The sequence below is a fragment of the Strongylocentrotus purpuratus genome, unplaced genomic scaffold, assembly GCF_000002235.5.
Source record: "Strongylocentrotus purpuratus isolate Spur 01 unplaced genomic scaffold, Spur_5.0 spur5_scaffold_6, whole genome shotgun sequence".
Classification (NCBI taxonomy): Eukaryota; Metazoa; Echinodermata; class Echinoidea; order Camarodonta; family Strongylocentrotidae; genus Strongylocentrotus; species Strongylocentrotus purpuratus.
Window position 1 is genome coordinate 27,051,811 of NW_022145612.1, and position 27,581 is coordinate 27,079,391.

The following is a 27,581-nucleotide window of genomic DNA, read 5'->3' on the forward strand; positions in this document are numbered from 1 at the left end:
CACTACTTGTAGCTACTTGTGCCCTCTATATAGCCAACAATGCCTAAGCAGTACCCATTGGTCCCCCATGATTCCCCTTTTCTTATGTTAATTGAGAAAAGATTTGATGAGATAACCACCTGCTAGTGACCATGCAGTACGTGAGGCCTAATCCCTCCTGGCCAAACTAGTGTAGAAAGGCTTTAATAACTTGCTAAAATTTCACCAAAAAAATTTGTCTGTCTGAGGAGATCCACAATACTGACAGCTGCAGATGAGACTAGGACTATATGTACAAGTGAATTTGGTGGTTTGAAGATTCCTCGTACTGGCCATCAAGTAACTGATTCCCATGGAACTTTACATTTGAGACGCTTTAATTATGCACCGTTAGCTTACCCTGAACACATTTGGAGAGATCCCTAAGGTTGAAGACGTAGTGAGATTTAGCTGGTGTTGGCAGGAGATCAGTACTCATACGTCCATAGATATCGACGGCTGCTCCCACGATATTATCCACTTGTTCCCTCACAGCTTGAGGAAATTCAGCCAAGAAGCCACTCAGGATGGACTACATCATTCAAAAAACAGATAAATAAATTCAAAGTTAGATGCTGCTTATAAGTATCGGCTTGCATGGTGATGTAGATATACAGTAGGCTTACGGTTTACCATGTGAAAGAGGGGAAGGATTGGGGAGTCCTGAAAAGGACTGACGGTAATCTTTCTTTCTTGAAAGTTGTTTATAGAAAATAAAGATGGATAAGTCACGAACAATATCATAAGCATTCTTATTGGAAAAAAGACCAACATTATCATAATACTCTCTAGTAAATATATAACAATTTAAATCTAATGTTTTAAATTCTTAAGACAATTTTTTTTTTTTTGCATCACATCATTGAAACTTTGAAATTTTGCTCTTTAAATCACAAAATTAAGCCCCATTTGTTTTCGGTGTATTCAATAAGTTGCAATATTTTTTGTTTTTTTGTTGGGGGGGAGGGAGGGGGGGGGGGGCGGGTTCTCATTTGTTTTCTCTTCCTGAGGTAGATATTGTAACTGGCATGTGATGGCTGCTGCTTCTCACCTTGAAGATATGCTTTAGACTGTGGTCCGAGGCTGTAGGTACACACAGCATGCTGAAGTGACGCATGAGACGGGGTGTGACAGGATTACGACCACCACCCGGCGGGGCACAAGCCGATGCTAGGGTCACGTCCTACATGAAAGAAAACAAATCAAAAAAGCTATCAACATTACATATGCAGATAAACATATACCCATGAGTATGTATCTATCTCAACACTCGATATTCCCTAACTAATCAAATGTATACAGAGTAAGACAGAATCAGATTCAGTGGTATATCTGATGTTTGGAGAGAAGAAGGGCATGAATTCACAACAGTGTTAATGACCCTCTGGCTCCAAACAGACAGTATGTATGCATCGGGACACCAAAAGTGTGAAATTTTACCAACACCCATATGATTGAGACCTAAAATAAGATTCTTTGATCTATTCTTATATTCATTATTTATTTTATTTTATTTATTTATTCATTTAATTATTTATGTATTTAAAAACTTTAAAAAAAATGTTTTTTTTTTTTTTTGTTTTTTTTTTCCTCAGGCAAAATTTATTGTGATCAATACCAGGACAATCAGCACTACCACCACCTTACTCCATAAAAATTATGAACTGCTATACACCGATACGGGCGAATTTTCATGGATGTGAGCCCTCTACGTTTATCATTACACGCTGGGGGGCTTCTATCAGCTTGCGCTTTCATCTTGCATGCAACGATCATTGCTTTCTCACAGACAAACCACTTATTATTCCTTGCCGCTCTCGGACATTTCAACTTCATTTTGTCTAAATTTATTTCATTTACGATGGATGAATGGGTAGATGATGTCCGTCATTGGCGAGTTTTGCGTGCGTTTTCGGCAATCGAAGTTTGGGAGACGCCGTTGTAACGGTGCCCCACATATTCATTATCGTGTATGTTAACATGCAGATGATTTTATTGAATTGAAGAGAGTGAGAGACGGAATGATTTAGAGTTAGAATATAAATAATTCAAGGAATTTTAGCTAGCTGGAGCAGAGTTGTGAGTTCGATCTTACGGTACGGAGGCACTCTCACCACACCGCCAGTAGATGCGGGCCTAAGTATGAACGAGCTCTCGCTCATTCAACTTTCCCATTCAGGTGCTATCCAGAAGCCCCCCAGCTGCCCCCCAACTGTAGCGCCACTTACGGCGGCTTGCGTGGAAGGTCGCCCAAAGTGTATTTGTGTATATTGGTACCTTTGTACATCACTGAAAAGTCACTGGAAGTAGAAGTAATGAAATACTAGATGACTGTTCAAAATAGACGGAGACTATATAGAGGAGGTGAGTGAAAAATGAGTATGATGTTTACCTGGATGTCTTTCCAGAACATCTTCTCCCTGTCGTAGAATCCTCCAAAGTCTTGGTACTGCCTGAGGAGCTCAATGGGTGGCTGTGAACCGTAGGTATCCAGCTTAGGCATGTTCAGATCGTCCACGAAGATGATCACCCTCTTTCCGATGGGGGCACCTACAATCATAATCATTCACAACAGTAATTAGACTCTTTCACAGAGAATAACCATACACAAAGATTTTGCATTTTGAATAACTTGAGAAATGAAAATGCTACCATATAATCAATAAAACACTCTGTTTAAGCTTTATACCTGTTTAAAAACTAGCATGGCCAAGGGTCTTTATTAGATGTCTTTTTTTATAAGGAAATAAAGCCTGAATAACACTGAGTAAATATTGGATTTATTCAGTACATTTTTTGATCACGTAAGATGCCATAATCTATTTCCTCCATCTCAAACAGTTTCATAATCCTAAACTAAAACCATATTTATAACATATAATACAATTTCAACACGTTAAGTGGTTTTCAAATGAAAAATGAAATTTGATTTACCAAGAATGGTCTTTCTCTTCTTCTCTAGCTTGCCCTCTATGATCTCTTGTGTCCTCTGACTGCTGGTCTGAGCAGAGAAATTCATGAAGATGGGAACATAGTCGGCCTTATCTTGAATTCCTTCCAGCAGGGCTCGCGCAATCACAGACTATGAAAACCAAGTGGGAAAAGAGAGGGAAGCAAAACAAAAGAGTCTCATTAGTGTTATGTTAATATCATGTTAATTAACATCTTCTAAAATATCAGAGAGGTTGACATTTAAAAGCCTGCAAGGAAATGCAATGTACGATTTCACACCTTCATCCAGTATTTTGTAACCATAATCAGGAGAGCGTAGCAATTTCAGCAGTGGACTCAGTACTGAAAGTCATTTTGTATAGTGCCTAATATACATGTTCCCTCAAATATGATTTGATGCCACAGGCTCCCCTAGTTGTTTGCCTAAAGGCCTATGCACCTGCTTTTATAGTATCTCCTGTAATATAAACACCATTGTCATGGCATAGACTAGGTACAAAACAACTTTATAATACAATCTTTCTACAGCACTGAAAAGGTTTCAAATTGATTCAAGATTTCTTTATAAATCTTTAGTTTATCATGTAATAACTGGTAACATTGGTAGACGATTGTTAATGATCCAGAAGTGGCCAAGTTATCAAAATATATCACAATACAAAAACTAGTAAAAGCATTGAAGAGTGTCGCAAGAATTTTTCTACACATATATGTATATCTGTAATGCATGTACACAAAATGATACAATCAAAGCAATCGCATGGAGAAAAAAAATGTGCATTTCCAATTTAAATTACCTTTCCTACACCGGTTGTTCCGGTGAACAAAACAGAATGGTTGACCAGGATAAGCTTCTCCATGAGGTATCCAAACCTGACCGTATCCATGGTGGGCACCAACATCTCAAAGAAGGGAACCTCTGGGTCGTACTTGAAGGTGGGGACGATCTTCTCCCACAGATCCATCCGTTTGCTGTCAAAGTCCATGTAGCAGCTCCACAGGTCTCCGTTGATAGGGAGCTGAGTGTATAGCAAAATAAGGCCACCAAAAATATTGAATAAGTAAGCCATTTTATATGAGTAGCACATTATGTGGATGTACTAGTCTTTAATATTTGAATTCTATGAATAAAGTATGGTGCTCCTTCAGCCTATGGTGTAAATACAGAACATAATTCCTTCAAAACCTTGACCTAGGACTGTGCTTAAGTGGTTGAATTTAGTTTACTGCAAGGGTGCTCATGCAGTAAAGATATTGTACTGTAACTTCAAACCTGCAGAAATAGAACAAGATGCCCCAAAAAACTACCTGAAGAATGACTTCTAAATACAGATGAACCCCAATCATCAATCTGTTAATGTCATATGATGTATAGTGTCTAGTGTCTCATGATAAATCTCTGATGTTTAATGCTTAATGCATGATGTCCCGATTGGGTAGATACATTATTTTCATCTCTTAATCAAAAGTAGCCTTTGTTCAGCAGATTGTGAGTTTTTTTCCATTTCTTATCAGTTAAAGGCTGTCTGTAATAGTTTGGCCATGGGGGATTAGACCTCCCTGCAAGGTGGTTATCTCATCAACTTGACGCTCTCAATTAACATAAGAAAAAGAGGATCATGGGGGACCGATGGTCACCGATTAGGCATTGATTTCTATATAGATGGAGCAAGTAGCTACAAGAAGTACATTGGGGCTAATCAAAAGTAGCCTTTGTAAAGAAGATTGCGAGTTATTTCCTTTTCACAGTTAAAATATGAACAAAACTGAATATCAAAGGAACATCTAATTACCTTGGCATCACCATTGTCCTCAAACTGATTCCTGATGAAAGTGTCAAAGGCATCCCAGCAGGACTCTATCAGGTTACCTCCGATGGCCCACAGGTAGGAGAAGACAAAGGTGGAGCAGATCAAAGGATGAAGCTTAGCAGTCTCGAGCTTGAGGTTGACATTGGACTTCTCATGGAACAGCAGAGCCTCCAACAAGCAGCAAAGTGTAGTCACTTTACTGACGTCCACCTGGTTTGGAAATTAACAGAATTGGCTGATTACTACAGATACAAAACTAGTAGCATTGGTTAGTAGCATTGGTTACTACAGATACCCAACTAGTAGCATTGGTTAGTAGCATTATACTACAGATACCCAAACTAGTAGCATTGGTTATTATCTTTACCCTTGTCTTCCTAGTTGGGGTAAATGAAGGCATTAAACATGAGGTAAGAAATGAAAAACACATCAAATTATTTTCTTGCAATGTATAATATCTTGACCATCACACTTGTCGTCTGGCATATTTGGGAAGTATAGATGAAATTATTCTGAATCGTCACTTTACATAGATCCCAGGTTATGAATAGACCAGTTCACGGTTCGCACATGTTCCAAATGACCATGAATATACACAGACCTTCAAAACATGAAGAGGTCCCACTTTGTACATTTTGAAATAATCACTCCTACAGCAATGGAGGTTGTACATAAATAGCCTTTGTTTCCCCTTTTCAAAGAATACTTCCACCTGTGTATCATGGAGTGCACTGCTTGTGCATAAATGATTACATAACTTTCATGAGCACGTATCCAGTATTTTGTCTCCATGTATTTTACAATTTGTTCTGCAATGGCCTTTATCTGCTCATGTTCAGACTGCAACTATGAACTGGCTTATTCAAGAAATTAATAAAGCTGACCTGATGAATGGCTTGAATGCACTTCTTGACCACAAACTTGAGCCCGTCGTCCACATAGTTAGTGAAGAGTTCTAGAATGTAGGTGTAGGTTTCCTCTTGAAGTTTGTCCTTGAATCTGGCAATCCATGTCAAGACGTAAGGATTCCATTTCATCTCACCAGGGTCTATGTACACCATACCACATCTGTGACAAAGAAAAAATACAAACTTGTAATAAAGTGATTACTTGGGGCTATATAGCTGTTAACATCCTTGCTTGAGCGGCCCCATATCAAGATGTACTAAATCCTTAAGACATTCAGAAAATCTTGTAAAAATGTCATTCTTTCAGATATACCATGTATACCAAGATATACATGCCTACAATAATTATGAGTGTGGTCATGCAGAGTAGATGCAGTACAAACAATTCTTGTACAAAATGTAGCCTCCTAAAACACTTTGAAAATTTGGATCACAGAGTCATCAGATCAAGCAGCTTGCCGAAAACCTCTCAAAAGATGATTTTTGTTCCTTCTTCATTTAACATGCATATCTCGATACTATCATCATACTTGAATATTACTGTAAATGCAAAGGTGATTTCACCTTGATCCCGTTCTCTAAATGCTTCCTTACCTGCTGACAGTAGCAGGAGAAGCAACGGCCAAGTCCTGGACTTCAAACACCATGTGAATCGAGTTGGATAGCTTGATACGCTCACCGTTTGCCAGACATAACATCTTGTTATCATCCAAGACAGTGTTCATGTTCTCAATCCACAGGGCATCTACAGGACCATCACATATGATCCACTTGTGATCATCCGTGGTATCCTGGACAATTAAAGGTTGGAAAATAGAAAGCACTGTCAGATCGAGTAGGCTTTTATGAAGTAGTGATATTTTCAATTAAACAGTCATAGTCCAATATTTGCTTAAACTTAATTATTCGATTTTAAATACAGTGTACACAGTTGTTGAATAATACTGGATGCTGAACACATAATGAATACTACAATGGACATTGCTTTTGCTTTTGAACAAATTGTCCTTGTACGAAAATAGTGGGTGCACATAATGAGGATTTGCAATATGTTGACAGTACAAAATTTAAGCTTTTTACTTAGTATTTGGCTTAGATAAAATACTAAGCCAATTATGGTATTCAATTCACACCTTTGGCTAAGTATTTTACTCTAAATCTAAGCCAACTCCATACCAGACTTAAGCCAATTATTTAGAGGCCTTGACTGGCAGGCATATGGTTTTCTCACGCAGTATTATAACCTGCCACAATTATATCAGCGCGCATTTATTGCAATGCATCAATTGCGCATTACTTTTGATTGACCGTGTGACGTCACAATGCTTATCAGTAAGTATTTTACTTAGATTTTGTCTTAGGTAAGTATAAGTCTAAACTGCGATTTGAGTACGAGATAAGTAAATTACTTAACTTAGCCATTTACTTAGTAAATTTCTTACTTATGCTAAGTATTGAATTGAATACCGGCCCAGAAATCTTATCATCATTTAGATCTGCAACAAACTTTTTCTACTCTTTTCAATTCCTTAGAAAATAAAGTGAAGTTAAGCAGTCATGTTATCATACTTTTGGGCCCATATTCATAAAACCTTACTAAGCCAATTTGTCAACTAACTGCATAACATACCTATGTAATTAGTTGACAACTAGCTTGGTATTAAGGTTTTATGAATATGGGCCCAGGGGGTGTTTCACAAAGACTAAGATTGACTTTAAGTTGGACTCAACTATGGCAGGCCGTTCATGCCACTGTTTTCTCTCACCATTATGATCTTTACATAATATTTTTTCCTTCAATAATGAATTATCAAAAAATGTAAATTCTGTAGATTTGTACGTCTCTTGAGAGACCAATTAATGCCAGTAAACGGTGAGCAAACATCGGCATGGTGTATACATGTAGGTCTGGAAAATTCCTTGTTTGTATGATAAAATTGAAAATTCTTTAATTCAGTAAATACTCAAACGGTTTCTCTTGCCTAAATAAATCGCAAATTGACTGTACATTTAGAATACTAAGAAAAAAAATACAATGCCCGAAAATAGAGGCTGACTGGCATTGAAATAGTTTACTTACATTAGTAGCTTTCCTGACGGTAATTCCCATCAGTCCATCCTGCCACTCGAGAGTAAGCTTGTTGATCTCTCCGTACAGCTCACCCATAGTGACGGATTTAGGGTTGAGTACGTAGCGATGAACGGGCTGGTAGTACGACACATCTTCTCCTGCAGCATGTAGGTCCGTCAATGTCTTGGCCAAACACTGCAGTCAGATCAAACAAGGTATTGGCATCAGATATGGAATATATACAAATCCAAATTGATACAGTCAAACCTGCTTTAGTGACCACCTGTCTAAAAGACCACTTTTTATGTTTCCCTTGGGTGGTTGCTATAGACAGGTTTGACTGTACTAGGCTGTGTTTTCCCCTAAAGGTACAAGAGCTTGTTCCGGGTAATAACATTCAAATTTGTATAGTGCGTATCATGTTTAAATATAAGGGGTTTACCCACTTCTAAAGTACTTTGCAAATTGCTTCCCTGGTTTTAATTCATGCTTAACAAATTATTTAGAAATATTTATTCATTAAAAAAAAAAAACAGATTCTTCTACATTGCTATTCTGCTTCATTTCATCACATAAAAAGTTTATCAAATTTCACTTTCAGATTCCTCTTGACGGTCAAATTCTATTTAAACAAAAAGATCTTCATTACTCATACTCATAAGGTTTAAACAAAAAACACTGTGAGTGTCTACTTGATACTGACTACACTTCTTACCTCGTAGACAGTTGTCTTGCCACCCCCTGTGGGTCCAACCAACATGACTCCATGCCTGACAATCATAGTCTCGTAGAGCTGAATGACCTTACTGACCATACACTGCTTCGGCTGAAGACCTTTGGCCAGTAGGGAATCGATGATGGTCTTCTCGAGGATACCATAGTCATGCTCTGGAAGCACGCAACCAGGGAACAAATCTGACAGGATGCCCTGTGGATATTAAGACAGTCAAAGAGATTTCATCTAAATTTTGTACATAATATACATACAGAAAAAGGTTGATCTAAATGAGGAGGATGCTTGAGACAAGAAGAAATGGAGGGAGGGATAGTCATCATGGCGCAAAAGTCAGTGAACCCTCGTATGAGGGAAAATGCTGAATTTGATAAATGATGATGATGATGCAAAGAGGTGATAGAACCCCAAAGATATACATTACGTTTCAAAACCACAAATCGATTCCTGTTCATTATCTGTAACTGGAAATTCTAGCTTTCGAATGGTATTGGACTTATCAACCACTTTCATTACTACAATCGCTAATTAAGTCCGAGATAGTTTGAGCAACAGAGTCAATTTTATGCCACAGAGTCACAGATGAAGGTGATACAGCACGGTATGAAAATCAAATTGCTAATACAAATCTATTCAAGGTACATTCAAACCTGCTTTAGTTTAATATGACCTGTATAGAAAGACCACCTGCATGTCTACCAAGACCACATTTTGTGTTTCCGTTGAATAAAGTTTCTCACTGAAACATGTACTAAAGGAACCTGTACATAAAGACCACCTGCCTATGAAAACAACTTTTCTGGTGGTCTTTATAGACAGGTTTCACTGTATATGCAAGTCATGTTCTTAATATTTTCAAACTCACCTTGAACAAGATAGCATCATCTGCCAAGAACTTGGGCAAGTTACTGTCCCTCAAAGCCCTGATGAGCACGATATCCTCACCCAAGTCTGGGTTACCACGCTTGAGGGCTCCAGCCATCACCAACACAGACTTGACGGCTCGCATCCCAAAGTCATAATGATCCTGTTGCGACAGCTGCTCGGAGCATAGCTTGTACATCTGCGTCATCTTGCGGGCCAGGTTACGGGAATCTTCGAAGCCCTCAGAGTACAAGATCACCTCTGCAATAAGGGCTGAAGGAGGAAAGCAATAATGAGAAGACATTTAAAAAAATATATTCTTTTATAACAAATTCCTGAATAAGTTTTTACTAGGTACAGGCAAACCTGTTTATAGCAACCACCCTAGGGAAACACAAAAAGTGGTCTTTGAAGACAGGTGGTCTTTGTAGACAGGTTCCTTTAGTACATATTTCAACGAGAAACCACTTTCAATGGAAACAAACAATGCAATCTTTGTAGGCAGGTGGTCACTAAAGCTTGTTTGACTGTACTGTACTGTAATGAAGAAAGGTGGATAGACCTTTGACCTTTTCACATTTAATCTCCTGTTTACACGAATAAAACTACTATTACTATTACTATCATTTGTATCTGTTTAATTCAGCATAAAATTAAGTATCCCTTTGTTTATGTAACTATTCTATCTTACTCATGTGCCTTTGTTTATGCAAATGCTTTCATAAGATCTCTCTCTCTATTTATGTTTTTTGTTTTTGTTTCACACAAGTGTTCCTTGAACATTTGCTTTCAAGTGTATTCAGCGCCTTACCAATCTCATAATTGATTTTATTATAATTATTATCATTACGATATGAATTTAGTAGCCTGACTGATTTTGACAGAAAGCCAAAGGTCTTGAAAAATCTTGAAAATTGAAAATTCTCTCTACATTTCTTCTTTCTGGGACCCATTTCACAAAGCCTTCTTTCAATGACAAATATCAGTGACAAATCTGCTGATAGCCAATCAGAAGCAAGGATTTCACTAGCTTATAACAAAAACTGTCATTTGTCACTGAAGTTTTGTGAAACCCCCCCCCCCCCCCTGGTCATCTCTTTGAGAAAGGGCTTACCATAGTCTGGAACCATCATAGCAATGGGTCTAAAGAGAGCCTTGAGGTTGTCAGGTAGCTCAGTTCTTCCTGCATAGCCAGGGTTCATGGTGATGAATGCAGCACATGTAGGGATCAGCTTGATCTCACGACCTTCAAACATGAACCTAGAGAGCTGAAATCAATCAATAAGATAATAAATTATAAGTGAGTATAAGATGACTAACATTGAGGATCCATTGTTTTACTTGTAATGAATGGAATTGCAGTCTTGAGATTTTATCCTTCAAAAAGATTCTGAAAAAATCATGGCTTTTGTGATGGCTTTTTTATACTTTCTTATATCATCTTTGAACATGCTATCAAAAATTAAGGATGCAATAATACAGATTTGTAGGTAATTCCCTGTCTTCTTCCCCCCCCCCCCACCACCATTTTCTGATGAAGGCTATTCATAAAAAATTAAAACAGATATGAAAGAAAGACCAAGACAAACAAACCTTGGCAGCTTTGGCATTCCTGATGGTGATGAGCTGCTGAGCAATTACAGACAACACCTCAATACTGATTCTATTGAACTCATCAAAGCAACACCAAGCTCCAGACTGGGCTAGACCAGAGAAGAACTTTCCCATCATCTTGTAATCCAGGTCATCAGAGCAATTGAACACCACACACTGCTTAGCTAGACCCTTGGCCAGATCTTTGGTGGTCTCTGTCTTGCCAGTACCAGCCGGACCGGCTGGAGCTCCTCCCAGATCTAGCTGTAGAGCTCCCATCAAACACAGGTAGCAACGATCCTATACAAACAAAGAATAGCAATTAAATAAGTGAATCAGTAGATGTATATTAAAAAAATCCAAACATTTTGATTTCAGAAGCATTACTATAAGTAGCTAACAATGAACATTTCAACAATTAAAAAAACTGCTCTCCATAAAAATGAATGGAAACTATTTTCACTAAGATAATGATAAATGATCACTTTCTAATGAATATTTAGGTTCATAAATAGCACCATGAACATGCTAAAATTAGTTTTTGACTACCTATAACTATTATATCTCTAATGGGAACTTTCTTGATCAGAATAGAGTGGTGAAGTGTGACGCCATTAAAAATCTAATTTTAGAATTCCTCAATTTTTTCTTCATTTTCGGAAAGAGCATCAACAATAATGTCCAAATGTCGAAAACCAATTGAATATGTTAAGTATTGACTGATATATTGACCATCTGAATAAATATATGTCCTATGGGAACTCAGTGTTATATGCTCTGGCTCCTAACCATTAGGAGCCAGAGCATATAACATTGAATTCCTATGGGGAGTATATTTATTCAGATGGTCATATACCAGCCAATACTTAACATATTTAATTGGTTTTCGACATTTGGACATTATTTTGCATGCTCTTTCCGAAAATGAAGAAAAAAATGAGAAATTCTAAAATTAGATTTTGATGACGTCACAGCTTCAGTACTCTATAGATAAATAATAACAATTAAAATGCAATGTATGAAAACTATTTTCTTACGGTGAGTGGTGTGATGACCAAACGAGCAGACGCCCCAAGATACTCGTAGCCATAGATGTACTGTGATGTAGACATGCGTACTACACAGTTATCAAGCTCAAGGTCCCAGTAGTAACGCAGTTGCTTGACCCATTCAAAGTTATTGCTGGAGTCCACTTGGTTCTTGACCATGCTGGTGATGATGTCACGAGCATGGACATCAATCGTGATTTGAGCTCCAATGATGGCTCTCACAAGCTTGGGTAGCTCTCCTCGTACCATGGCAGCCAGGGCAAACAGGTTCTGGAGTAAAAGTTAACAAACAAAGAAAGGCATGAGCACCATAGACCAATAAACAAAGTAAAATAGGAAAAGGTAGTGAAAGTATATAATGAAGAAATGAAAGAACTGGAAATGTTATACACTTATATGCAACAACTTCCTTCCTTATTAGAACAACTATATTCTATCAAATGACTGAAGAACAAGTTTTTAAAAAACATTTTTTCATATTGATAATCCTGATTTGTTTTCTGTACAAAAACAAGATCTAAGTATCACAGTAAAATTTGTATTACAATTCATGATGCTGCATTTAATGAATGAATGAACAGGCTTACCTTAATGTTTGTCTGTTCAAACTCCTTCATGGCTTCAAGCCTGTCCCCAGTATTCTCCAGAACCTCTGTCACATCTCGGGCCCACATAGTCTGAGATACGGTCAGCACAACCTGTAATGTAAAAAAACCCAGATAGTTGCATTCTTTTCAGGATCAATCAACAAAAGGATATTATACTGCTTCTAGATAATAGTATTGACCATTACTTTATGATGTTGTCTGTATTTTGTAGAAGAGTCAGCAGAATAATGGCAAACTTCTTCCACTTTTTCCTTTTAATTCAAATTTCTAAATAGAGTCATTTCCACACCACAATCTTTTGAAATCAGATGTATTCATTAACATCATTGTTAAGAAACTCTGCTTTTATTAAGTCAATGACTACTGAATTCTCATATTCCTATGGGCTTAATACAAGGATTATCCGGTTCCTGTAGGCAAAGAGTTAAAACATTTTCTTGAACACGAAATCACTCTTAAAAATCGGGCTCAGAAGGGAAGAAATAGCCTACCTGTGATGGGTTGCTGGCGATCCATTCTTCCTTGGATTTCACCTCGTAATCAGCGAGAGCAGCCTTGGTGATACGCCTGAGAGAAGACATCATGGCCTCCTCCACCTTACCCAGCCAGTCTTCCACGTTACCTCTGGCCTTGAGACCTTTACCTAACCCAACCTTCTCATTCTCAGGAGAGATCATCGCAATGATGTCGTTGGTGCTCGTAGTGGCTTGATCTGGACAAAAAAATCAGAGAAAAACATGAATAAATAAGTCAAACAACAAGTATCTAAAAAAGAATAGGACGTTAAATGGAGGCCCCTTGTAGAGGAGAGTCACTACCTTTGCACGTTAAGAACCCACATCACTATTCGTATCAGAGTAGGGGAAACCCCAGTGTGGAGGTCCACCTGCACACCCCCAATCAGTTTTATACTGGGAGGAGAGACCCGAGTGATTCATTCCGCTTTTTCGCCTCCCAGGCACAGGTAAAATACTAAAAAATAATAATAATAACTACATTACTATCAAACAACTTTTAATCTTTATCAAAGCAGCACTTAACATATCAAAGAAGCAATTAATGGTTGTGAATCTTTTAGAATTCCAAAAAACTGTAAGAGGAGCTGAAGTATTTGAGTATGAAAGAAATAATTGACATTTCAGAAGAAACAAAATTCAATTGTAAATATTCATTTCTGACCTTTGTCTCCGGTTGGAGAGCTCTTGCCATCAGCAGCTACTGTACCAAACTCCAGCTTTTGGATGGCATCAAAACATTTCCTGAGATGTGGCTGTACAGCATGTGGGTTACGAGTCTGGGACAGAATCTCAAGCAGTTCATCATTGGACAAGAAGTAGAACCTGGAATGAAATGACGAGAACACCAGAAATACTGAATTATGTGACTATCACATCTGACAATTAACTTACAGAGTGCAGGTACTATATAAATCTACTCTACTACTCTAGCTGTAATGAAAAGAACTCCTACCAGTGCTTCTTTACGGACACACAACCAAAATCTATCCATAAGCTCCTGAAAACAAGCGCATCTTCAACAAAACTTTGAAGACAGTCACAGATGGAGATTATCTTATGGGGTTTTCCCTCATAGGCATAGCAAAGACATATAATTATTTGATTACAAATCATCAGCTTCACTGATTTGAAAGATGAACATTCACCCCTGTCAATAACACTCTGAATTGCAAACATCACGCATGAAGCTATCATGCACCACAGGCATCAATTCGTCCTTGTTTTCACGAAGTGACGGCAGTGAGGAAAATCGTAACGCAAAGTGAATGCAATTTTTTTTCACTACCGTCACTTCGTGAAAACAGCGACGAATTAATGAAAAACTGACAGTATGGGTAATTTGGAGATAGTTCAACATACTAATAGCCACGGGGGTTGCATTAAATTGCACTGATCGAATTCATAAAAGAACAATACAGACTTCAACAACAATCTCAATAGTATTCCCTTGATTACTACTGACCTTGGGAATACAGCTCTCTTGGACTCAAGGTAGGCTTCCAGACACTTCTGGATCTGGTCCAGAAGGGAGTTGTTGTTCTTGAATGTTTCTAAGAGACCAGGCTGTGTGGCAGCTCGGATGGCTAATGGAAGTCGGTTCACTTTCCGCATGATCTCCTTCCAAGATTTGTCACACTAGGATTGACAAGGAAAAAAGATAGAGATGTGAAAATAATCTACCCATTCTTAATGTTAGTAATGTTTGATCTTCTTGGTAATTTAAGTAATGTTAATTTCTTTAATTTTGTTAGTAATATTTTATTTTCTTGGTAATTTAAGTAATATCAATTCCATTAGTAATATTGATTTTTCTAGAAGTAATCTCGATTAGTGTACAGCGCTTTGAAACTTTTATGTCACAAATGCTATATAAATTTTTTGTATTATTATTATTATCATTAACCAAGATATGTACAAACAATACTGCCAACATCAAGTATCTTGGTATATACATTTCTATCACAGATGTGTCTAAAAAAGAAAAGTTGTTCAGTTGTTATGCTATGACTACACGTTTATTCAACCAAAATTGTCCAAATTACATGATGTCTGTAATTTCAATAAATCATTTTTAATCATAGCTAGCAGAAGCATGGGTCCGGTAACAAAACAATGATGCATACTCTACATCCTGATGTCAAAAACTACAAAAGAAATTTTATTCCCTTCTGGGCCCTGTTTCATAAAACTTGATATCAATAACAAGTTACAAGCTACTGTTATAAGCTACTGAAATCATGGCATCTGACTGGCTGAGAGCAAATTTGTCATAGAAATTTAGCATTTGTTATAGATAACAAGTTTTATGAAACAGGCCCCTGATCTTACCTGCATGAACATCTTAGCCTCAGCTGGAAGCTGTCTCTGGATATCTGGAGCGCTGAAGATACTCTCGAGGTACAACCAGTTGCGCTGACAGTTTATCCACTCTTCCTGTAAAGAGAAAATCAATAATGGTTTGAATTTTTAAACATAAATATCAACATAATAATGCACACTGAAATACCTTTACGTTATTTTGATTTCTTATATCTTCAGGGCAACTTCTAAGAAGCTCCAAATACATTAATCTTGATCTAAGGAGACACGAACGAACGAAGGGCAACTTCTGCAGCTTAATTCAATCATGTATGTCTTCGAGATGATTAAAGTATTAGAGCATGATCAAAGTTATCATCATCATCATTATTATTTCACATAGCACACTGCCTCATCAATATTTTCTCAACCGTGTAAGATGCAACAAAGGAAGTCAATGAACAATAAATAGACTTTACATATTTACTTATTTTTTGTTGATGTAAATATGTATTAAAATTATGGAAATAAAAACCTCGCTTGAGGATAGGAGGAAAAAAAAAGAAGACTTCAATAGACAATTCAACTTGTATAAATGTGTTTAGATAAATCTTGAACGGCCTCTTAAGCTGGACACGATTTCCACAAACTATCAAAACCACACTTCCGTATTCCTCACCAACTTACCAGTGTCTCATTGAAGAGAGCTAGATTCCTGACCCATTCATCCACCCTTGGTTTGATGGGGCCCACATGCCTGGAGCTAGCGATGGTCGTGATGTTGACCTGAGAGTCGTCCAAGAGAACCTGTATGTCATCCGTACCACCCAGGATGAAGACATCTTTAGTGTCACGGTGAGGTAGAACCGTGAACTCTGTGGTTTTCCAGGAGTCCTCAACCTGAAACAAGAACAACCGGATCATGCTGAACCACTTCCGTACTTGATGTTCTTTTATTACATGGTTCAATGTCACATGATATCAAGACTTTGTGTTCTGATCATGTTATTAAGGAAGAACATGTTAAATAAATGAACTTAATACAGAGATATGATTAGTATACGTGTAGTTGCATTAGGCTGTCGATTTCATGAAAATCTGATAGCTTGTAGGACCTGTGGTCTTAGAAAGTACCTGGAACATTTTGTTGTTAAACTTACGCACATCTTTGCTTTCCTGCACTCCATGGAAATTGAAATAAACTTTTATAAGTTTAAAATTAATTTGTTCGAAAGTGAAAAATAATGTGACCAAATGGCTTTTTACTGGGTAACTTGTGATGATTACCATCTTAAAAAGAGCATGATCCTTTCATCAATATTAGGGAACCTGAATACAAGCTTGTATTAAGAATAACTCCTATGACCAAAGTCAAACCTCCTCAGTGCATGGTATGAAACATGTGCAAAATAAAGCAAGCCCACCTTTTTGAGGAGAGATTCCAGGGCAGCTTCACTAGAAGCTTGACCAGAAACTTCCTCAATCTCTTCAGTGAAGTTGAAGGCATTCAGCTTGGTCATGAGGCCAAGGGTCAAAGGTTCCTCTGCAGTGAACTTGTGATTCAAGATCGTTTCCACTTTCTCCCAGTGACGTTTGTTAAGGGATGGGTTCCTCAAGTTGACGATGACTGGAAGCTACAAATACATCATAATTATGGGATTATTAGATTTGAATTTACAGCAGGAATACAACAGAACAAATCTCTTAACGTGTACAATGAAACATGGAATAATGTCATATATACAACAAGCCTGGTGCCAAACACCAAATCATTTAAGTAAAACGAAAATATATATCAGAAACAACAAATAAATACTCATAATATTAAGTATTCTTATAGTCCTTTTACATAGAGTAGGGTAAACATATCCCATATTTTACTGCTCTTAAATTATAAATTCTTTTAACTACTTTTATGAAACTGACCTTACAACCACAAAATATTCTGACTTCTTGTGTGGATCGAGTGCCAAGTCACATTTCACTCAAAAAGGGCATTCCAGCCTCTAAGACAATTATTAATGCTAATTGCTATGTCTTACATTTCTGTTTGTAAACAATAAAATAAAGACAAACCTTTTCCCTCATGACTTCCACCTTCTCCTTGAGTTTAGGAACAACATGGTTAGGAGGCAATCCTTTCTCAAGTTGATTTACTGACTTGCCGTACTTGGCTACGTTGGCTGAGAGGTCCTCAGGGTCAAGGTCATTGAAATCCGCCTATCAAACAAAACAATATTCAAGGCATTATTAGTTGTTTTTTTAAAACTCAGTTGTCACAAGTAGAAATAATGCAATTCAACACCATGGAGGTCCACAATGGGTTTAAACATGTACCAGTGACAGGTTAGAATTTTGGGTTCTAGGACCCCGGAAAATAACCTCCTAGGATTACCCCTTTGGTCGATTGCCCTGTAGCATAATAACCCTCCGGAAATTACCCTCTAGGACAACCATCCCCTGTGTTTGTGGGGGGGGGGGGGGGGGGGTCGCACATCATGTATTGAATTTTCACAATTGTCCTACAAGGTGAATGTAGGAGGGGGGTAATTGTCCAGGGAGGGGATTGTCTAGGGGGTAATTCTCCAGATATTTTGATTGTACAGGTTTGAAAATAAGCAAAAGGTTGATATTTATTTGCAACTAAACTTATTTGTGAAATATTAGTCATAAAGTGTGTTTGAAAATGTTTCAAAACATGGCTCATATTACACCAGCATGTAAGAACCCTGAGCCCTGAAAGTGAGTCCTGGATCCCAGCCACTATTGACTTTGTGCTTAATTTGCATACATCAGTTAACTCTCCTCCCACGCTCCAATTTTACACGGTTGAATATTTTTCTGAGGACCACACTGCTAATGGTGAATACACAACTTGAATGCTTAGCTTTGTTCTGAGATATCTTTAAAAACTTGAGTGGATTCTTAATAAACCCAAATTGAAAATAACATCCTCACAAAAAAGTTGAATAAAATATACCAGTAAAACAGACAAGAATTACTCAACGACAACTTTACAACATCTTTAGTTTTGGCTTTACACACAAATTCTGTACAAGAATTACACAATTCTGAGATCTTACACAATTTGGTATGCAATTTTCAGGACACAACCAGGCATCTTGCTTAAAATCATTCCTTTAACCTGTTGGCATAATTCTGATTTATCATAGGAATTGAACTCAGCAGGGCCCTATTTCATAAAACTTGATATCAATAACAAGTTACAAGCTACTGTTATAAGCTACTGAATCATGACATCTGATTGGCTGAGAGCAAATTTGTCATAGAAATTTAGCATTTGTTATAGATAACAAGTTTTATGAAATGGGCCCCTGGTTGGTACTTTTGTCATATAATGTCATATTGCTTACATCTGTCCATTCAGTAGTCATCACATCCCATTCATCCAGAGAGTCCCATAACAGCTGCTTGAGCTTCAACTCAGCGTGGGTCTCTTCTAGCTCCTCGTACTTGGTCACTTCAACCTGGAGATCGAAAGAGGGTAAATACATCAAGTTACAAAGTTGGAAGTGATTTGGTAGAACATTACATTATTGCATAACACAAAATTAAAGTGTAATGTCATTACAAAAGACATCTACTCCAAATATCATGGTTAGCAGGATCATTGCCTTTTAAAGCAGGACTATAAGTCTATGGCCGTACATGTCATGCTTGCCAGAAGCTGCATCATCCTCTTCATCATCATCATCATCATCATCCTCATAGCCTCATCATCATCATCTTCATCATCATCATCATCATCATCATCATCATCATCATCATCATCATCATCATCATCATCATCATCATCATCATCATCATCATCATCATCATCATCATCTTCATCATCATCACCATGTAGTTTCAATATAATCAAAAACTCAAATCACTGTTTAACATCCATCAATGCAAATAATTAGTCTTCTACCCATTTATCTCCTTTCTCCACAATATCATTTTGAAACTAACATCATACAGCAACGTTTTTATTGTTGGTCTTTTCCAAGAGCAGAAATGAAAATGGAAGTTCCTGATTAATTGATATTACCTTGAAATTCTTCTGGTATGACTTGAAGGTGAAGGCTTGTTTCTGTAGATCATTCAGAGTGGTTCCCAATTTCTGAAGGAGGTTTTTCACTTTGATTTTGTCAGCATTTGCATCCAAGATGATTGGGTTCTGTAATGCAAGTAGAAAAATTGTTAATCTCACAGATGGCTACGATAAACTGTATAAATATTTTTTAAATAAATGTCTCTGATAAACAGCAAAATTATAAATCACAAAATGCTCTCAATCTTTAATAATCTCTGTGCCATTCTTATATTAAATGTAGGAATGACGCAAATTTGTTCTTCGTTAAATTTCCTACGTTTTACTTTAATGCTAAACTTGGATCCTTGACCTAGCATTATACCTAACCCTAACCCTACAAATAAAAACATGGAGTAATGTTGCCTTAGCAACCACATGGTAATTGTTTACTGACCTGTGACTCTTGCTTGACCGATTTGACCTCCTTGTTGAGCTGGGAGATATCCTTGTCCATGTGGTTACAGAACTTGTCAATGTTGCCATCCCTCTCTCCTACAGACTTATCAATAGCATTCCTGATAGCCGTCACCGAGGGTGTCAAGGTTTGATAGACGGCAAAGTCCTCCGGAGGGGTGGGCACGTGGTACTTGTCAATCTGATCATACATCTCCTTGACAATGTTTGACTCCGCCTCCAAGGCATCAATCTGTATGGACAGTGAAATATCAAATTTTGATGTGTTGGAATAATACACAATTGTGCATCAAATAGACATCTGTTAAACATAATTCTAAAAAACATATTGGTGCTCTGTTTAAGTCATTCTACCACAACATTTGCCTATGCCTTTGATCAGCACATACATGTAGATTCATTGCACAGAGTACAAATGGAGAGTGAGATTTCAGAGTCTGTATATTGTTTTCTACATATTCTTAAAAGTAACAAGCATATCTGTTGCAAAATGTTATAAGTGACAGTGACAAATAGCTCAATCTGTCGGCATGAACTTAAATTGTGGAATAAATCAGAGCTCATTTGATACATTTCCAAGCAGAAACGCCAAGCAAAAGTCTAAGATGGTGATAATATGACTTACCCTGAGCTGAATTTCATCCAGGAAAGTGAGACTCTCTACAAACTCTAATGTACTGGTAGGAATGACCTCAAGCTTGTACTGAGCATCCTGGCATTCTGCGATCAACAAGTCCATCTGTTTCTTACTCTGCTTGGGTAACATGTCATTGATAACCTGCCAACCAAAAAGAAACAATTACATATATATATATCAGTAAAAGTAAAAAATAAAATTTATAAAAAATAAGCGTTTCTTATTTCAAGATATACATCTACACTTAATTTGATATTTTGAACTTGCTCTTTTCCATTGTGTGAAAAGAAACGGTATTCCTGTTATGCCTTCTTTGTTCTGTCTTAAGTCACTGTTCCAAATTCTTCGAGTAAGACCAGTTTACTACTTTCTCAGAATATTGTTAATGATCTTAAAATCATATTCATGATAATCAGTCACAGCAGACCATACTCAAACATTCACTGCTTGACATATCTTTTTCCTTCTGATATGTCAAGCATATTTGATATGGACTGAGCTATCTGCAGATAACCTAAACCTTGCAACATGTTTTTGAGAGTACATTCACATCTCATATCTGCAATGTATTATCATTCACAGGAGTGACAGGTGAAAAACATTTCAAATCCAACAATAACTTGACTGAATTCTCTTGGATTGATTCTGCCCAATAGAGTTAAGGTACATCAGGGTAGTGTTTCACAAAGTCTAAGATTGACTTTAAGTTGGACTTAAGTATGACAGGCCATTCATGCCACTGGTTGCTCTCACCATTATGATCTTCAGATAATAGTTTTTCCTACAATAATGAACCATCAAAAAAAAAAATTCTGTAGATTTGTGACCATGACTTATATGTCCCTTGAGAGACCAATGCCAGGAATGGTAAGAGGAACTAGTGGCATGAAAGGCCTGCCATAGTTAAGTCCAACTTAAAGTCAATCTTAGTCTTTGTGAAACACACCCCCCTGAGGCGATACAAGCCAGTGACGTTTCACTTTGGACTCACATTGAGACATCTGAGAGGAGATGGGATGAGTTTGTTCTTCATCTGAATACAGTCTACCAGCAGCATACCGATACTGCGTCTCTCCTTGATGGCTTCTGCCTTATTATGCTGGGAGTGATAGCGCTCCAAGGCTTCACCAAAGAACTCCACATCTGAAGTAGAGAACAAAGATATCAAAACATAAAAACATGAAATATCAGTCATAACCTACTGTCCATATATCATTTTTATTAAAAAATAGGACAACAAAATAATGATCAACAAAATATTTTGTAATCACCATGAATGATTTTTCCTTCTTTGTCACTGCTTAAGATTGGAAAGATGCTCATATATAAAATCCCAAATAGCAATAATTTTTTGAAAAATTACAATAAAGCTGTACCAATGAACATCTGTAAAAAAAAAAAAAGCATGGTACAAATAAGTTTAATTAGACCTACAATATATTTTAATTGAAATGTTCCTAGAAAACTAATAATCTTCTATTGTAATCTTTGACTTGATTTATACTCGACTCTTTATAGAAGAGATGTAAGGCATGAACTTACCCGGTTCCTGTGCACTCAGACTTTCCAGATCGGTGCTCTCATTTTCCCTGTAGAACTCTCTGAATGTTTCAAAAGTATCAGCATACTGGTTGGCAGCATCAAAAGCTTTGTTGACAGCATCCTAACAGAATACAAAGGACAATATTTAAATAAAATTAAGACTAGAAAATATGTACAATTTGAATGTAAGGAGGGGGGATATTTTCAGTGCCTAATGTGGGGGATTCCTACATAAATTCTTAGATATATGCAAAATGTAACTCTCGTTAAAATTATAAATAAGTATAAATGCATCACTGGATCCTGTGCCAAAAAGACTTGCGATTGTTGAAATCAACTGCACTTTCAACCTAACTTTCATATCAATCACATCTCTGTACATGTACATTAGAGACAGGATACAATAAGTTTGTGACACATTTAGTCAATTGCTACACCTTATAAGACAGAGCCGAGGTGTCTTTTCCCACAAATAGATTTCAAATACATACATATGTGCATGAAACTAACCCTGATACTCCCGATGACACCCTGAAGGTGTTTGTCATCTTCAAACATGGTGTCCAGACCAGGTCCATCTCCAGCTGTCTTCTCCTCTAGCTTACCATTGATGATTGGTCTAAGGATACAAGCAGAGAAATGCATCATGAACGCTATTGTGAAAAGTGTTTGGTGGAACTCGTTGGTGTGGATCTCTCTTCATACTTAGGTTTAGAGACATTATCCAACTAGATGGAACTTCGACTGCGCGCAGTCGAAATGATGCCTCCGTCATAGAGCAATTTTACAAACCAAAATAGAAGAAATTGTTCAAATTCAAGTTCAATTGTAATCCATTAACAGGTTCTTAGAATATCGTGATTACAAGCAATTTCTCATATACATATATGACCCTTTGATCTTTGACCACATGACCCTAACATCTACTCAGTTCATTGGCTCTGCAAGATGTCCCGAGTTAAATAGTAATCCATCTGTCAGTTCTAATGAGAATGCGTTCACAAGCTATTTTTGCATACATAATGAGCCCATGACCTTTGAGCTTTGACCTCATGACCCAAGAATCTACTCAGTTCATTGGCTCTGCAAGATACATACACGATCTAAGTTTGGGAGGAATCCATCAATCTGTTCTAATGATAATGCGATCACAAGCTATTTTTGCATGCATAATGAGCCGCATGACCTTTGACCTTGACCTCATGACCCCAAAATTTAATCAGTTCATCGGCTCTGCAAGTAACATACATGACCTAAGTTTGGCAGGAATCCATCAATCGGTTCTTGAGATAACGCGATCACGAGCTGTTTCAGCATACATAATGAGCCCTGTGACCTTTGACCTTTGACCTCGTGACCCCAAAGTCTAATCAGTTCATCGTCTCTGCAAGATACATACATGACCTAAGTTTGGCAGGAATCCATCAATCAGTTCTTCAGATAACGCGATCACGAGCTGTTTTTGCATACATAATGAGCCCTGTGACCTTTGACCTCGTGACCCAAAAATCTAATCAGTTCATCGGCTCTGCAAGATACATACAAGACCAAAGTTTGGCAGGAATCCATCAATCGGTTCTTCAGATAACGCGATCACGAGAACGGGACGTACGGACGGACGGACAACCCGAAAAACATAATGCCTCCGGCTACTTCGTAACGGAGGCATAAAAATGGGGGAAGGTTAGGAAAATTAAGCAACTTTAAAGTCCAAGTATCCACATGAGGAAATAATAAAAGATGAACAAAGAGCTCTCAGGTTTTAAACAAAGAATTATATCATTTTCTCATGTGCTATATAAGGAAGGATCAACAAGGATATCAACACAAAAAACTATATCATTCTCTACCAACATTTAAAGGTTACGAAGTATCATCCAATAGTTCTATAAAATGGACAACTAATGAATTTTGACTTCCTTTTCATTAAGGAAATCCCATCAAAAGAAATATAGTACACAGATGAAAACAGTCATTCCAAGGGTTAAGTGACACAAAGACGTAACTCCATATTTTGCCAAAATGAGTATTTGATATCAAAATGTTCAGAAAAATGTGGGCTTTCCAGGAAACACAAAGACTTAACTCCACCCAACACCCCATTGACGTCAATGGCTAGTGAAGCACAGTTTTAACTTCTTAAGGCCAAGTGCTCAGTGACACATAAACCACATTTTCTCAAAATAGCCAAAATGGAGTTACGTCTTTGTGTCACTGACCCCTCGATTTGTATTACATGAATACAATGATGAGATCTTGGTGTATAATTTACCTTGTGAAGGCATCAAAGTAAGTATCGGGTACAAGGTTCTCTACTCCCAGGACACACTCCTGGAAGCGTTTGATGGTCTCTGCGATGCCGTCCTGGTAATCATCCACATTGGGACTGAAGAGGATGTTGAGAGGCTCCAGGACAAACTCAGTGAGGTACAGAGGTGAAAGTACGACCTGCTCAGTGCCTCCTATGCCATCATCAGCAATGGCAGCAGGTCCTCCGACCACGGAGGATGCGCTGTTGGTTCCTGCAACGGTTGTAGCCTGGAGAGGCCAAAGAGAATTCATATATAACTTTTAATGTACAAAAAAATCTTAGCATGGAATATCTTGATTAGCAGTACATCATACGGACATATTGTATCATATTGTATAATATCAAAAGCACTGCTTATGTTTACAAAACATACATCTTAATTTTTCTTAACGGGGAAGAAGCTTTTATGAAAACAAATCTATGAATCTGTTATTGTCTACATTTACAACCTTTATTGTTATTATTATTTATACACAAATGATTCTCTTTTTGTATTTAAGGGAATCTGTGGGGGGAAAACTACCATCACTATTGCTTCCTTTGATATACAGCTTTGACTGAAGTACGTACAAACTCACATCATCGTAGTTGTTAACTGCCATTAAGCAAATAAAATGACTAATTACAGTACCTTCTCATCATCCTCATCTTCTTCATCTTCTCTGCCTTGAATCTGAGCTAGAGTTGGTGTGTTCTGAAGCTGTTCTCTCAGATAGTTAAGCAGTGTGGTGACAGAATTGACTGCTAAGACATGCATGGTGTTCACAATCAGGTAGTCAGCTAGTCGAATGAAGCTATATGACAAAAAACAAAAAGACACAATTTAACCCGTGCAAGAAACTGATATTTAAAAAAAAATGCTTGTTTCAATCAGTGTGAATTAATCCAGTCTGCATGCTGTTCATACAGAATAAGAAACTAGATGCAACTTCGACTGCGCGCAGTCGAAAATGATGCCTCCGTCATAGAGCAATTTTACAAACCAAAACAGAAGAAATTTTTCAAATTCAAGTTCAATTGTAATCCATTAAGAGGTTCTCAGAATATCGTGATTACAAGCAATTTCTCATATACATATATGACCCTTTGATCTTTGACCTGATGACCCTAAAATCTACTCAGTTCATTGGCTCTGCAAGATGTCCTGAGTTAAATAGTAATCCATCTGTCAGTTCTAATGAGAATGCGTTCACAAGTTATTTTTGGATACATAATGAGCCCATGACCTTTGACCTCATGACCCATGAATCTACTCAGTTCATTGGCTTTGCAAGATACATACATGATCGAAATTTGGCAGGAATCCATCAATCTGTTCTAATGAGAATGCGATCACAAGCTATTTTTGCATACATAATGAGCCCTGTGACCTTTGACCTTTGACCTCGTGACCCCAAAATCTATTCAGTTCATCGGCTCTGCAAGATACATACATGACCAAAGTTTGGCAGGAATCCATCGATCGGTTCTTGAGATAATGCGATCACGAGCTCTTTTTGCATACCTAATGAGCCCTGTGACCTGTGACCTTTGACCTTGTGACCCCAAAATCTAATCAGTTCATCGGCTCTGCAAGATACATACAAGACCAAAGTTTGGCAGGAATCCATCAATCGGTTCTTCAGATAACGCGATCACGAGCTGTTTTTGCATACATAATGAGCCCTGTGACCTTTGACCTTTGACCTCGTGACCCAAAAATCTAATCAGTTCATCGGCTCTGCAAGTAACATACATGACCAAAGTTTGGCAGGAATCCATCAATCGGTTCTTCAGATAACGCGATCACGAGCTCTTTTTGCATACCTAATGAGCCCTGTGACCTGTGACCTTTGACCTTGTGACCCCAAAATCTAATCAGTTCATCGGCTCTGCAAGATACATACAAGACCAAAGTTTGGCAGGAATCCATCAATCGGTTCTTCAGATAACGCGATCACGAGCTGTTTTTGCATACATAATGAGCCCTGTGACCTTTGACCTTTGACCTCGTGACCCAAAAATCTAATCAGTTCATCGGCTCTGCAAGTAACATACATGACCAAAGTTTGGCAGGAATCCATCAATCGGTTCTTCAGATAACGCGATCACGAGAACGGGACGTACGGACGGACGGACGGACGTACGGACGTACGGACGGACGTACGGACGTACGGACGTACGGACGGACGGACGGACGGACAACCCGAAAACATAATGCCTCCGGCTACTTCGTAACGGAGGCATAAAAAATACATGAACACATTTATTTGGCCTGCATATCAATTTTCAATTCCCCTCGTGATGGTGCTTTAATCAATGAATTAAGCTAAAAGAAACATGAATTCTTAGTTTTTAAACAATTTGAAGCTTCCATACCATGTAAGTCTCCTGCAGTGACTGCGTTTGTTAGCCTGCTCAGTGTATGTCATCTTGTCAGGGGCATCCTGGTAGAGATCCATATCAAAGTTGCTCTGCATCATGTAGCTAGAGTCAGCAGTACCTGGTGGCATCCCATCCTCTGAAACAAGTATGGATACAGAAATACACGAAATGCAAATATTTCTTTCCATAAAGGTAAAGACCAGCTCTAGTCATGCGATTGAATTGTGAAAAAAATGTTGTGGAATCGATCAGAAAAGGTTGATCATCTAGCATATAAGTATTGGTGTGTACTGCAAGGTTCTGGAGTCATCAAAATTTGGCGAAGTCTTGGTAAAGTTGCAAGCACTGTACACAGAAAGATGTATATGGGACTATGCGACACGTGCACGATATCTATATAATAATTTACCAAATATATCAATTAGAAGGCGGTCTCCCGGCAGAATTCGTATCATCACGTATTAGTCAAAAATTGTTCTTTCACACGATTGGTAATAAGAGCTACCATTTCATTTTTTGATGGGGGGGGGGGGGTGTATCCAAAACTGGTCTATACCTTTAAACAAATACGGAAATAGTCCTGTTAATCCTATATCTTTCAAAACATTTGTGGAATTAAAGAGCAGCTTGATCATTTCCTACTAAAAATTAGTCAGTGTTTTAGAAAGGGAGGTTGGTTAAAAAGAGTCTCTTGTGTTGTTACAACCAGTAATAACCAAGAACACTACCAACAATTTACCATCATGGGAGGTCTAGGGATTGTTGGGATGATCTAGTTCCTATATCGCGTT

At 37.7% G+C, this 27,581-nt stretch overlaps 1 protein-coding gene across 3 annotated transcripts in view; it reads right to left on the reverse strand.

The window, feature by feature from the left end:
• LOC581118 (dynein heavy chain 6, axonemal) overlaps window positions 1-27,581 on the reverse strand; it is a 59,215-nt gene that overhangs the window by 26,079 nt on the left and 5,555 nt on the right. For all 3 annotated transcript variants that reach the window (XM_030972363.1, XM_030972361.1, XM_030972362.1), the window contains exons 8-39: window positions 26,785-26,926; window positions 25,058-25,220; window positions 24,388-24,653; window positions 22,626-22,734; window positions 22,116-22,236; window positions 21,565-21,716; window positions 20,562-20,714; window positions 19,917-20,168; window positions 19,478-19,606; window positions 18,798-18,911; window positions 17,500-17,643; window positions 16,848-17,057; window positions 16,111-16,323; window positions 15,454-15,558; window positions 14,588-14,760; window positions 13,787-13,947; window positions 13,099-13,319; window positions 12,587-12,697; window positions 11,988-12,269; window positions 10,951-11,250; window positions 10,472-10,625; window positions 9,359-9,630; window positions 8,476-8,688; window positions 7,770-7,955; window positions 6,284-6,480; window positions 5,666-5,849; window positions 4,764-4,991; window positions 3,768-3,989; window positions 2,953-3,100; window positions 2,411-2,568; window positions 1,070-1,201; window positions 379-550 (exon numbers count right to left, since the gene is read on the reverse strand). In XM_030972363.1, coding sequence (XP_030828223.1) covers window positions 379-550; window positions 1,070-1,201; window positions 2,411-2,568; window positions 2,953-3,100; window positions 3,768-3,989; window positions 4,764-4,991; window positions 5,666-5,849; window positions 6,284-6,480; window positions 7,770-7,955; window positions 8,476-8,688; window positions 9,359-9,630; window positions 10,472-10,625; window positions 10,951-11,250; window positions 11,988-12,269; window positions 12,587-12,697; window positions 13,099-13,319; window positions 13,787-13,947; window positions 14,588-14,760; window positions 15,454-15,558; window positions 16,111-16,323; window positions 16,848-17,057; window positions 17,500-17,643; window positions 18,798-18,911; window positions 19,478-19,606; window positions 19,917-20,168; window positions 20,562-20,714; window positions 21,565-21,716; window positions 22,116-22,236; window positions 22,626-22,734; window positions 24,388-24,653; window positions 25,058-25,220; window positions 26,785-26,926 — 5,787 coding nt within the window. The remainder of the gene's footprint in view (window positions 1-378; window positions 551-1,069; window positions 1,202-2,410; window positions 2,569-2,952; window positions 3,101-3,767; window positions 3,990-4,763; window positions 4,992-5,665; window positions 5,850-6,283; window positions 6,481-7,769; window positions 7,956-8,475; window positions 8,689-9,358; window positions 9,631-10,471; window positions 10,626-10,950; window positions 11,251-11,987; window positions 12,270-12,586; window positions 12,698-13,098; window positions 13,320-13,786; window positions 13,948-14,587; window positions 14,761-15,453; window positions 15,559-16,110; window positions 16,324-16,847; window positions 17,058-17,499; window positions 17,644-18,797; window positions 18,912-19,477; window positions 19,607-19,916; window positions 20,169-20,561; window positions 20,715-21,564; window positions 21,717-22,115; window positions 22,237-22,625; window positions 22,735-24,387; window positions 24,654-25,057; window positions 25,221-26,784; window positions 26,927-27,581) is intronic.